Source organism: Strongylocentrotus purpuratus, unplaced genomic scaffold, assembly GCF_000002235.5.
Source record: "Strongylocentrotus purpuratus isolate Spur 01 unplaced genomic scaffold, Spur_5.0 spur5_contig_863, whole genome shotgun sequence".
Classification (NCBI taxonomy): domain Eukaryota; kingdom Metazoa; phylum Echinodermata; class Echinoidea; order Camarodonta; family Strongylocentrotidae; genus Strongylocentrotus; species Strongylocentrotus purpuratus.
In genome coordinates, this window is record NW_022145572.1 from 70,105 (window position 1) to 83,482 (window position 13,378).

Genomic DNA, 13,378 nt, shown 5'->3' on the forward strand with positions numbered 1-13,378 from the left:
TTGCGTCATCTCGTTCGCTTTAGTTTATTTTCTGGGTGTGTGTGTCTCGTTCTCTCTCTCTCTCTCTCTATCGATCCATCTTCATCTTCTCTTTCATTTTTTTCCAATTCTATTAATAAACATTTTCCCCTTTCCATCCCCTCTCTAATTTTTAGTATCACCTTAGTCCAGTTTTAATCACTTTCTCCATTTTCATGCATCCCTTCAGTCTTTCATTCATTTAACCTCCCCCTCAGCTTTCCTTCTCTTCTCCCTTCCCATTTTTCTTGTTTTCATTGTCCCTTCTTTCTCCTCTAAATCCTCTTCATAATTGTGCTCTTTCTTTCTTCCTTTCCTCTTCCATTCTTTTTCTTCTCCTCCTTTTCCTTCTTACTCTCCCGTCTTCTTCATCCTCTCCGCCTGCTTTCTTTTCTTTTCTCATCCTTTTACTTCTTCATCCTCTCCTCCTTTCTCTTCTCTTCTTTTCTCATCCTTTTTTACTTCTTCTTCACCTCGCCAGGTATAGACATTCATCCTTCACCATTCCAATAGGCATCCATAATAAGACCAGCAGATGACAGATTACAATTAATCATTTAATGTGGAAGAATCTATCTATCATTCCATTTTCTACACAAGATTAAGCAAGTCCAAACTTCTCATTCAATAGAAATCTCACATTTTTGGACAGACTTCTACATTTTTGTTTTACTTGTACAGTACCCAATTACAGTGATTTAGGGGGGAATCTTATCATTGATCATAAGAACAAAGATTAAACTCAATTTTAAAGATCTTCAGAAAAATAAGACATTCCAAAATGATTTTTTTTTTTTTTTTTTTTTTTCTAAAGAAGGGAGAAAAAAAAGACGAAAAACCACCAATAATTGTCATGGACACAATATAAAGAAAACACAAAGCGAGAAAGAGGACTGCATGGCATTTGATTCTCATAAATCATCCATGTATTTAGCCAACCATTCTCTTTGAGATAATTGTCACAAAATAGAACTTATCAAAGTACAGTTGTCTGAAGAAGACTCAATTCTATGGTTGAGCCAGTTGAGATAATTGTCACAAAATAAAACTCATCAAAGTACGGTTGTCCGAAGAGACTAAATTCTACAGTTGAGCCAGACATACCCTCAAAGTGATTGTAAAGTGGTCATACAGGCAGCTTTTAGACCTATCCACTGATTCAAACAAAAACTGAACTAGTTGCATAATAAATAAATACCTAACCCTATTACCTAATGTGGGACTGTATCTGATACATGTTGTCTTAAATCCTGTCTGTACTAGTTTGGTCACTGACAGGTGGCTATCTCATCAACTCAGCTCTCAATGAACATAAGAAAAAGAGGATCATGGGGGACCAACAGGCACCGCTTAGGCATTGTTTTCTGTATAGAGGGAGCAAGTAGCTACAAGTAGTACAGTGGGGGTTTAATGTAGATAATCTTGCAGTGTACTTATCACATTTCTGAGGCATCCCATTTCTTTCCTGAAAAAGATCAAGTATCTATACAACTTCAATTCACTCTCTCAACCTTAAAATTAGTTGAACTATATCGAATATGAATTTTAGTGGATATTTGATTACTAGTAATATGTAATGAAAGCTGGGTAACCAAGAAAGCAAAATTATTTCCTCAGTCATGATGAAATTATTCAAAATTGTGAATATATAGAACGTTTCTCCTTTTGTTTTGGTCTCTTTGGGTCATATAAAATTGGCAAAAAGTTCTTGAATCAAAGCAATTTACAGTACTGTAATCAAACATTCTGAAAAGAGGATAACATTTTGACTTGTGAGGGGAGTTTCCTGGATTAACAAATTTGCTAGCGTGGCAAGTCACGTTGCATATGAAAAGGTTCTGTTCATAATCATGTACCATAACGGATCTCTAGTTAAAACACTGAGCATATGGTATCTCTTTCTCTCTATGACAACTAGTAAATCTTCCCAGTGCTTCCTTTATAAATCATAAGGGGGTTTGGGAAAAGACATGATTTGGTCAAGCTCACGCTGAACCATACGATCATTAAATGCAACAATGTAGTTTTGGTATCAGATTCAAAAGCCTGCACCAAATTGCCCCACAGATCTGTGACAGTTCTTAGCAAACCTCCACGTTACGTAGCCTCTCCACGATAAGCACAAGAGCTCAACTTGAAATATGCCTTTTAGTGAATGTCGTTTCCAGGGTTACATGGTTCCCTTGGGGACATGTTTTTCCTGATGTTAAATCTATGCCATCTCTAGGAGTCAAAGGTCGTGGGCTTGATGGTGACACCTTTCCTGATTTGACCCCAACCGATCAACCTATGAGAGAAGGGCAAGAATATTCTTAGTAATTTAGTCACTTTACTACTAACATGAATGTACTTAAAATGTTGGGGGGGAGGTTCTTCCTTTTATTTGTTTAACTACAAATAACCCATTCAACTTAATTCTCTCTTCTTTTTTCTTCTCATTACACATATCAGTCATGAGTGCATTTCAATTCAGAATATAGGATTGTGAGCAAAAAGTTTAGCCTACTTCCATTTCCACTTTACATCTATGAATTCAAAGCCTCGTTGCTGTTAACGGTCAAACCAGTCTGCAATGACCACACAAAGGACAATTGGTCACTGTGGAAAGGAGGCCTATCTAGGTCGCTGACAAATTTCTATTTTTTGAGGCTCTTCATGATCATTTTGAGGTCCAATTTGTTAGGGCTTCATTATTACACCATATCACAGACATTGATAACACGTAGGGCCATAAATCTCATATTTGTAAAACTGGAAACATTGTTAAGCAATGCTTTTAATACCCACAACCTCATGATTGAAGAAAAAAAATTAAAGGCTGTCTGTACTAGTTTGGCAAGGAGGGATTAGACCACCCAGGGTGGTCACTGACAGTTGGCTATGTCATCAACTCAGCTCTCAATTAACATAAGAAAAAGAGGATCATGGGGTACCAATGTTCACCGATTAGGCATTGTTTCTATATAGCGGGAGCAAGTAGCTAGTAGTACAGTGGGGCTTTAAAGAAAAATATCAAAACTGGCTTACCTCCAATGTTTCTCCACTCTCCTACTGAGGGCGATCTTCTCTCCGATCTCCGTGCAGACTGGATTCGTCAGAACGATCTTGGCCAAATCAGCCTTGACGGCCAGCACTCGACCTCCCGTGGACAGTGACCCAATGTTGACCATGAGCACCTCGCCCTTGGTCAGCTTTTGAACCTGTATGGTGTAAAACATCCAGATGTTGTAATAGCTGTATTGCTAATTAGCACAAATCCACAGGGTTTTTTAACATGGAGATGCTACATGCTGTGCATTATAGAATAACTGCTCTGCGAGCCAGGAGGGGTTTTGTCAAAAGATTTTATTCCTGTTATAAATGAATACATCCACCTGTAAAATTTAAGTCTCTAATTGTGGAACTTACAGAGGTTAATGGATCTCATTGATTTCATTAATTTCTCTATTTATTTCTAATCTTTTGTCAGGGTAGCCCATTCACCAATAAGTAGTGGTCTTCCATGGGGCCCTGAATAATTATGTTTATGTCAAAAAGCATAACGTCTATACAGAACAGTTAAAATAAAATTCCATTAATCTGCTAATTTGAACTCTACTTCAACAGGTTTGTTGAAGTTTGCATTTTATGCCTTTTGAAATAACTTTTACAAAATATTTTCAATGATGCTAACGGCTTTCCATAATTGTTAAGTCCAACTTAGAGATAAGTTCAACTTAGGATCTTTGTGAAACACCCCCCTGGTTTAAGAGAGGCTAAATAATACAACATTCAACACACAGCTTCGTGATCATAAGTTATAGTAATGATTTAGTGAGAACATTTCTGACTGACTGACCTTAGCTCCTTTCTTGTCTCCTTCGGTCCTCACACCGAGCAGCCTCCTGAGAAGGAAGTACGAGATCTCAAGCTCTGTGTAGATATCAGGGAGAGCCCCTACAGCTCCCAGCACCTGACCCACAAGACGATCAGCTCGACATAGGGTGGGGTCAATCTTTGTACCAACACCTATAGAGAAAGATAACAGAAACAGGAATGTAAGATATATTAACAGTAGAAGTAGGGAAAGCATAGTATTTTTTTAAGATCTGTATATAAAGATATCTGGGAGAGCCCCTACAGCTCCAAGCATCTGACCAACAAGACGATCAGCTCGACATAGGGTTGGGTCGATCTTTGTACCAACACCTATAACATAAGGATAAGTTAAATGTGTACTATAGAGCAGCATTACCACTTTTAGGTCTAAATAATAAAAACAAACTGTATCATGGAAGAAAAATTATATTAAATTAGAAAACATCTGATATTAAACTAAATCCCTTTCATCCAAAATTCTTTTTGAACTTCCTTTCTTTTTCCCTCCTCACCTTTCGAACCCTTCCTTCTCTAATTCTTCTGTTTAAACTTTTCCTCCCTCTTCTTCTATTCCATATCATTCAAATTCTATATGTATCCATTTATCTCAGTTCATCTTCCGTGTACCAATCAGGTAAATTAAACATACATGTTTAACCCATTGGTAACTAGAGATTTTGTAAAAATGGCCTTTTACTCACTGGAAGATGTTTCAATATTGCTCTCATTTTGACATTGTTCTTTCTATACAGAATCCTACTTAAGACATAAGGATTACGCACGGCGTAACATTATCACAGTAGACCCTAGAACAGATACTATAGCTCGTTGAAAATGGACGGGCGGTTTTGTTGCTAAAGGGATAATTCATAAATTTTTGATAAGAGCAATTCTTGACTCCCGCTGTCACAGTTCTTACCAATCAGGCCTCCTGGAACAGCAAACTGGAGATCATTCTTCTCAGCAAAGAGAGACACAATCTTAGAGAAGATGGGTCTACACTGAAGCTTGCCTTCGCTGTCCTTGGACACGATGCCAGGCCGGACCTCAATCTCCTGCCCAACCTGTCGTATAAAAATAATAAATTACGATTAAAAGGTAGTATAGTCAAACCTGTCTATAGCGACCACCCACGGGAAACTCAAAAAGTGATCTTAATAGACAGGATCCTTTAGTACCTGCTTCAATGAGAAACCATTTTCAAGGGAAACATAAAATGTGGTCTTTGTAGACAGGTGGTCACTAAAGCAGGTTTGAGTGTAGCTGGTGTAACAGGTTTTGCATATCTTAGAACATTAAAAGAACTATAACCTATATATTTCAACAAATAGATGTTGAAATTGTTAACTAGATGCTGTCATATAGCGAATATCAAGATTCTACGCCTCTGATTCAATTGGTCAAAATAACAGCAGGCATGAAACTCAGTACCGACTGCTGGGCAGTGGAACAAGAAATATTGACTTAGATAAGCTCTACATATTCATACAACATAAGGACACGATGGATGCACATTATGTTAACAATGGATATGCCCTGTGATACAGGCGCACGTTTTCACCTCATGGGCACGGCACAATGTTGAGATTAATTTGGGCAATAGCTTAAGCCATGTCCCTCAATGCAGTCAATATTATATCAACCCTCAATGTCTCTGCTTTGTCTCAAGGAGACTACAAAAAAAGTGAGTTCACACACTGTCAGTCATGAATAAGTGTAAGTCATGAATCTCACGATGCGACCAAGAAACCAAAGCCCACATTTTTTTAAAGGCAAAGAAAACTTTGGATATTAAAATCTTTATGAAATTTATTTTCATCAGCATCTATGGATTAGATTAAAAATGCTCTGCAACCTGCTTGATTCAGTCATATCTCAGACATCTGAGCAGTTATGTTATTGCTAATGATGTATATCTCACCTTCAATACACCTCTTAGGATACTGCCTCCAGCCACGCCCCCTTTCAGATCTTTAACTTCACAGCCGGGCTTGTTCACATCGAAAGATCGGATCACTGCAAAAACGATATCAAGAACGATAAAGATATATACTTTCAGATCTAGCTTTGAATAAATCCTAATTATTTATTGGGGAAAGGGGAACATTCTTCAAAAGAATTCATCAATGAACTAACATTACCAAATAAAACAAACAGAAATGCATGTATCTTGTGCTGGTAAATATTACAAATAACATGCAGCAAGGTCTATTATCAGATGATAGGTAGTATTTACAGCTTTCAAATTGCAATTGAAATGAGTAAATAAATTCACATCTTGGATACTAGGGTCACGCTTATAAATGAGTAAATTCTCGAACCAATCACACAGTTACAATTGCCCAGCTCCAAAGTATACAGTTGTTATTGGTGTCCAACGCAAGTTGAGGTCATTTTGGGTGTTTGCAATGTTTGATACTGACCCAGAGCTATCCTGACTCTTTCATTGTGTGACTTTTGCCACGTGGACTTGCAAGATTAGATACAGAAATGAACAGATTTCTCAAACTCTAATCGTTGTGTGTTCATTAACTTGGGTGCTCGGAAAGCAAATACACACTTGTAGGTAAGCGTTACCTGACCTAAGATTTTTAAGTCCAAGGTACTGCTCGACTCAATGATCTGATGCCTCTCACGTGTGTCAATGACAGTACATCCCATTTTTTGTTTTTAGTTTTAACACCCTTTGTCAATAAAAAAAATGAAAATGGCTGATAAAACATTAAGATAATTTCTCTTGTGGTAGAAGCTTACCAATGAGTCTAGGTTCTGAAGTGAAGTCTCGGACTGGAATAGGGATCTTCTTGGTGATGTATTCGCAGATGACTTCTATATTATGCTTCAGCTGAGCTGAGATTGGAATGACTGGGGCTCCTTCCGCTACGGTACCTGCAAAAAGATTAGAAGAAATAATATAATAATAATAATAATCTTTTAAAGTCCACTCCAAATTTTATTTTATTAAGTTAAATCGAAAATGGAAATTCTTTTTGCCCAATTGATTGTGAGCCCGGCAGCCACTGAGCAGCGCCGGATCGACGTTGCTCTATCCCTTATTGTTGAACGCCAAACAAGGTAGCAGCAGTTCCCGTCTTTTAACGTCTTTTGGTATGAATCGGCCGGGGTTCGAACCCACGACCTCCCGGTTGTGAGGCGGACGCTCTACTGACTGAGCCAACACACCAAAGCTTAATTATCACCTTAGATTTCCTTTAGTTGAAATGAAACTTTGAGAAGGAACTTAAAGTAGTCACCTGAAGAATCAAAAGTGTTTTGAATTGATGCAGAATTCATATCATTGCAAAGGGGAACCCTTCCATCCATATTTAATTTTACCATAATTATCAGTTGTCGTGAATTTTCTTTTGGTGACTACTTTAAGATTCAACAGGAGACAGGAGTTGGTCCAGCAGTATGTTCAGCTCTCTGTCTTTGCCTACTAACCGACTCTTACCATCCTCCAATTGAAACTGAGTCACGTCTTTCAGATGGTGACATTAAAGGTCAGTCCAAAGATGTAAAACTTTCATATCCGATTGATACACATACTGTCAAAAACCCAAATACACACACTTTCAAGAGGATGCATATAATTACAATGTTTATACAAGAGGCCCCTGGTCAACATTGAATAATTATTATGGTAAGCAAACATCAAAACCAAAATTGATAGCCTGGAGTCTTAATTCCTATTGAATTACTTGGGATTGTTTTTATATTTAGAGGTCACAAAGAGTCATTAAAGGAACAAATTTCATTTATAACTCAACACATTTTAGTTACCCATCTAATAGCTGGGAAGTTTCAGTAACTAAATTGAGAATATTGGAAAGTATGATTTCATATATCAGGCTGCTATGGTGCCTAAATAAATATCTAATCATAGGCGAACCATTGGATTTAACTGTACTACTATCTTCAACAAAGATTATATTCTCTTCACTCTCACCTTGAACAAACTTTAGGATCTGTTCGTATTGCTCCCTCGCTTGACTCTCCTTGACCAGGTCAATCTTGTTCTGAAGGATAAGGATGTGCTTGAGCTTCATGATCTCAATAGCAGCCAGATGCTCCGATGTCTGGGGTTGGGGGCACGATTCGTTGCCAGCTGAAAATACCAGATATTAGGAAAAGATAGTGAGGTACGTACTACTTAAATCTTTTTATTGAAGAACAAAACTTAAAGTGGTTTTAAAATAGAGATACCTTCAACTACTAAGGTATTTAGAAGAACTAATCAGGCAAGATTGGTACTATTAATGAACATTACTAGCTGATTCATCATTATATTACAAAGCTACAGCACTAGATGAAGGAAGAAGAAATGAAAAAAGAGAGCAAGAAAGGAAAGAAGGAAGACAGGGAAAATCTGTGTTTCCCTCCATCACAAGAAAATGGATGGATTTGCATTGGATGAACAAATTTGGAAGTGAGCTTTTCACAGGTTGGTTTTAATTGCTAGTTTAAAGAATTTAAAATTTCCATTGCTGCATTTTTGTTTTAAAGTCACTTTTGGTAGATGGTGCATATAACGCACATCATGAAATGGGTTTACACTCAGCATTACGTATATATTGAGGCTTTCTACACTTACATTAAAAAAGGATTATTATTATTATTATTATTATGAATTTCAGACAGTTTCTTTATCTTACCAATCAAAAGTAATGCTGCGTCCATGACAGCTGCTCCATTCAACATAGTTGCCATAAGAATGTCGTGACCGGGACAGTCTACAAATGATACGTGCCTGGAATAGAAAAAAAGAATTAATTAAAACCTTGCAAGGTCAAACATATACATCTTACTTAAAGTACGACTTTTGCTGTCCCTCTTCCCCACCACCCCCCTCTTCTCCCACCCCCACCTCCTCCTCTCTTTCTCACTCTCTCCCTCCATCCCTAAATACAAACTCTGTTTACTCCTTTTCTCCTGCCATTCAAAATATTTGTCTATGTTTGGGTATTTCTCTATTCCCTGCAAATTTATATTATCATCAACTTCTTCCTTCATGTTTCTGTATTTCTCTATCCTCCAATTTCATGTAATCATCAAATTCTTTTTTGTCATGTTTGGGTATTTCTCTATCCCTTGAAGTCTCTATATTTACCTGTGTAGTCTGAATTTTCCTGAGCAGCCTGTTCTATCGCAGAGAAACGAGTCATCCTTGTTACTGCCTGCAGACCTGTAGCATCCAGGCCTAGGGCAGGCTGGACTATCGCACTTATAAACCTAGTCAAAGAAGAAGAGAGTACTGAAGTTGTGACATTGTGATCAAGTAGTAGAGACTAGACCATCACATTCACAAACTTTGTCAAAAGATCAAGAACATTTAGGAGTCAAGTATTTGATTAACTACTTCATCATGTATCTGAATATTTAATTTTGAAAAACTGAATCATGATAAACACCCAAGTTTCATATTGTGATATTACAGGTATAAACATTTTCACAGACTCCACCAAAAAGGTATTTGATTATAAAAGTAAAGTAAAGTACTACTAATTGTTACATAAATGCAATTTGAATATCTAAAAAAAGAAGAAGATATGTTTGGTGTATTAAATGTGGAGTCCATCTGATTATTTTTTCTTTTCTTTTCACTTTGCATACAGCCCCACATTATCAAAAAACTAGATGGAACTTCGACTGCGCGCAGTCGAAAATGTGCCTCCGTCATAGAGCAATTTTACAAACCAAAACAGAAGAAATTTTTCGAATTCAAGTTCAATTGTAATCCATTAACAGGTTCTCAGAATATTGTGATTACGAGCTATTTTTGCATACATGAGCCAATGACCTTTGACCTTATGAACCAAGAATCTACTCAGTTCATTGGCTCTGCAAGAAACATACATGACCTAAGTTGGCAGGAATCCATCAATCGGTTCTTGAGATAACGCGATCACGAGCTGTTTTTGCATACATAATGTGCCCTGTGGCCTTTGACCTTTGATCTTGTGACCCCTACATCTAATCAGTTCATCGGCTCTGCAAGTAACATACATGACCTAAGTTTGGCAGCAATCTATCAATCGGTTCTTCAGATAACGCGATCACAAGCTCGTTTTGCATACATAATGAGCCCTGTGGCCTTTGACCTTTGACCTCGTGACCTCAAAATCTAATCAGTTTTTCGGCTTTGCAAGTAACATACATGACCAAAGTTTGGCAGCAATCCATCAATCGGTTCTTCAGATAACGCGATCACGAGCTCGTTTTGCATACATAATGAGCCCTGTGACCTTTGACCTTTGACCTCGTGACCCCAAAATCTAATCAGTTCATCGGCTCTACAAGATACATACATGACCAAAGTTTGGCAGGAATCCATCAATCGGTTCTTCAGATAACGCGATCATGAGCTCGTTTTGCATACATAATGAGCCCTGTGACCTTTGACCTTTGACCTCGTGACCCCAAAATCTAATCAGTTCATCGGCTCTACAAGATACATACATGATCAAAGTTTGGCAGGAATCCATCAACCAGTTCTTCAGATAACGCGATCACGAGCTCGTTTTGCATACATAATGAGCCCTGTGACCTTTGACCTTTGACCTCGTAACCCCAAAATCTAATCAGTTCATCGGCTCTACAAGATACATACATGACCAAAGTTTGGCAGGAATCCATCAACCAGTTCTTCAGATAACGCGATCACGAGAACGGGACGTACGTACGTACAGACGTACGTACGTACGTACGTACGTACGGACGTACGGACGTACGGACGGACGGACAACCCGAAAACATAATGCCTCCGGCTACTTCGTAACGGAGGCATAAAAAGCAAGCAAACAATCTAAAAAGTCTGTGGGTGATATTCCAAAACTGTGTTCTCCCAAGTTTCAGTAAAAATGTTTTATTGTCAAAATAAATCCATTGTAACTTTTCAATTAAGGCCAAATAGAGATAGATGCGGATAGATGTCTTCCGCATCCACATCCACTACTGCACAGTCAAGAACCACTTGACCTGTCACAAATTAAATTTGTAACAACATTAAAATATCTGTCCCTAAAATTATAAAAGCTGGATTTTTTTCTCTCAAATATCCCCACTTTATGTTGATAAACACATATCCCTCTACCTTAGCATTTGCATAGCCTAGCTTGATGGTAATATTTCTCTCCAACTCATTCTTGAATCTGACAGTCTGTACACCCGAGATGGCCTTCACGACCGTTGACTTTCCGTGGGCTACATGACCAATTGTTCCTGTAGAAGAGAGAAAAATACATTAAATTAGGAGTTTGATACAAGTTTAGTAGTTACCCCTGGCTAGTTAAACCAATTAATGTTAATGGGTATGTACAAGTTAAAACTTGGCACAGAGTAAAGATTCTTATTCAGAGCTAATAAATAGTACCTCCAAAAAATCATTTGAAAATAAAAGGATATTAATGTACATGAATGGGTGCACTTCCCTTTAACCCTTACTCTCTAGGTAATTAAATCGGATATACTCTAATAGTTTTTTCGACTGAGAAATGCTTACCTATCTTGTAGACTGTAGGAATTTAAAATGAAATGAGTTCACAACTTGTGAAAGAGATATTGTGAAATGTGATTTGTATACGGATGAACAAAGAAACAAGCACCTATTATCCACAATATGTATCATGACATTGCATATAACGAAGCTTGTTGGTAAACCCTGTGGCACTGTAAATAATATAAGGGTTAAATAAATTGAAACTCACCAATATTGATAGTTGCTTGTCTGCTAATAACTTCAGGGGAGAGTGGATTCAATTTGGAGATATCCTGTAAAAATTAAAAAAACTATTTAAAACATGTAGCCAAATATTGAGGAAATTATTGACTTCTAAGCAAGAGAATCTACATGTATGTAGCTTTACTGGCATTCACTGGTCACCCTCGTAAGGCCCCTTTAATTGAGAAGGTACAAAGAAGAGCCAGAAAGTTAGTTCCAGTGTTCAAGCACCAACCCTATCAAGACAGGACTCAACCACTCCTGCATGTATTCTCTGCAATACTAATGGTAGTCCGTCTTTGCCGAGGAGTTATCGCTCATATCATAATGTGCAAAAGTGCGGCAAGTCTCTGTACAATTAAAAAAGTCAATGTGAAATTAATCAAGAAAAACATCGCAGAATCTGTTTTTGATATTTTCGCATCGCCAATGCACGGATCAGAAATCAGAATCGTCCACGAAAAGTCTGCGGACGATCCTTAATTTTGCAGATGCGTCTGTCAGCGTTTACGAAGAAGATCCTCGTTTGTGCGGACGATACCTAGAGTCAAGACTATTCTGATTCTCGAAAGAATAACTGCCGACGGGGGGGGGGGGGGGGGGGGGGGGGGGGGGGGGGGGGGGGGGGGGGGGGGGGGGGGGGGGGGGGGGGGGGTAAATTTTCATTTTCTTTGTAGATCTAGATCTATACTTAGACCTATGTTCTTGTTTTTGTTTTTTTGTTTTTTTAATATTTCATAGGGTCTAGGTAATAGGTTATGATAATATGTGTTAGGTCTATCTTATAATTGTACATGTAATTTTTATATTGCGCACGGACCAACAGAAGAACAGCCTTTGGCTGAAGTTGGTGCCGTGCAAAAATAAAATAAACTGAACTGAACTGAACTAGAATCTAGACTAGATGATAGATCTAACAAGTTAGGTCTACTGCCAGTGGCAGTGGATCTTGGATTAAATCCAAACAAACAAAAAAGTTTAAAAAACATTACAATTCATAAGAATCAAGTGCCAGCTATGGCTATCTTTTACGATGGAGTTAAATCTTAAAGTTAAACACCAATGTACCACAAGCACCCGACATGCAACATTCACTTCACCGCGACGTATAGGGCAGGGAATACGAATCGCTCTTAGTCAGCGTGCCCAGAGCTTCGGCGCCGCGGCGCTCTGAAAAGGAGAGGTAGATTCTACGCATGGTACGCCAGCTGGTGCATGCAACCGATTCACAGAAAGGCAATACGCCGACAAAAGTGTGGTTTTCTTGGTTACTACGACAGAATATATCATTTTCTTCACATATATTATCCTTTTGAAATGTCATATTAATCTTTCATTGACTAAAATGAATAATATTCCCTGCAATCACGGTAATTTATATTACATACCAAATTGTCCAAATCTTGTAATGCCAGATGTGAATTCGCCGGTCCCTCCATCGCCATCTTTTACATGTGAATGACCTGTCACCCGGAAGTACTTATTTTAGGATGATGAAATCATCACACGATGGATGGGAAATGTAAATATTCATGTTAGTCTTAATTATGTCGACACAAAAAGAGATGGCATGTTGAAGTATACATGTATTCCGTCAATATCAAGGAATAAACAAAAGATGGACACGGCTTTGTGACACAATTCATCATTGACACGTCAGAAGCGGAAGTGGGGAAGGGGAGGTGGGGCGAAAGGAATCGCGGGAGGGGCCAGGGGGGCACAATATTGCGTTGTGTTTACTGGGGCCGTGACCGACTGAGGCTACGTTCATGCTTAAATTTT

The 13,378-nt window shown here is 38.2% G+C and overlaps 1 protein-coding gene across 1 annotated transcript; it reads right to left on the reverse strand.

Moving 5' to 3' along the window:
- Positions 1-561: 561 nt before the first annotated feature.
- On the reverse strand, positions 562-13,094 carry LOC115918290 (eukaryotic translation initiation factor 2 subunit 3-like). The gene is made up of 12 exons (XM_030972558.1): positions 12,985-13,094; positions 11,583-11,646; positions 10,970-11,097; positions 8,987-9,108; positions 8,532-8,626; positions 7,826-7,984; positions 6,631-6,765; positions 5,798-5,892; positions 4,796-4,940; positions 3,857-4,026; positions 3,046-3,218; positions 562-2,305 (listed from the first exon to the last, which is right to left on the reverse strand). Exons 1-12 carry the CDS (start codon positions 13,039-13,041, stop codon positions 2,242-2,244), a joined length of 1,407 nt encoding a protein of 468 aa, XP_030828418.1. The 5' UTR covers positions 13,042-13,094; the 3' UTR covers positions 562-2,241.
- Between the last annotated feature and the right edge of the window lie 284 nt (positions 13,095-13,378).

Coding starts and splice junctions, on each gene's coding strand:
- LOC115918290 (XM_030972558.1), bottom strand. CDS start 13,041: ATGGCGATGGAGGGACCGGCGAATTCACATCTGGCATTACAAGATTTG. Junction 7,985..8,531: donor CGCAGCATTACTTTTGATTG/GTAAGATAAAGA, acceptor TGGTATTTTCAG/CTGGCAACGAATCGTGCCCC. Junction 4,027..4,795: donor TGTTCCAGGAGGCCTGATTG/GTAAGAACTGTG, acceptor CTTTCTCTATAG/GTGTTGGTACAAAGATTGAC.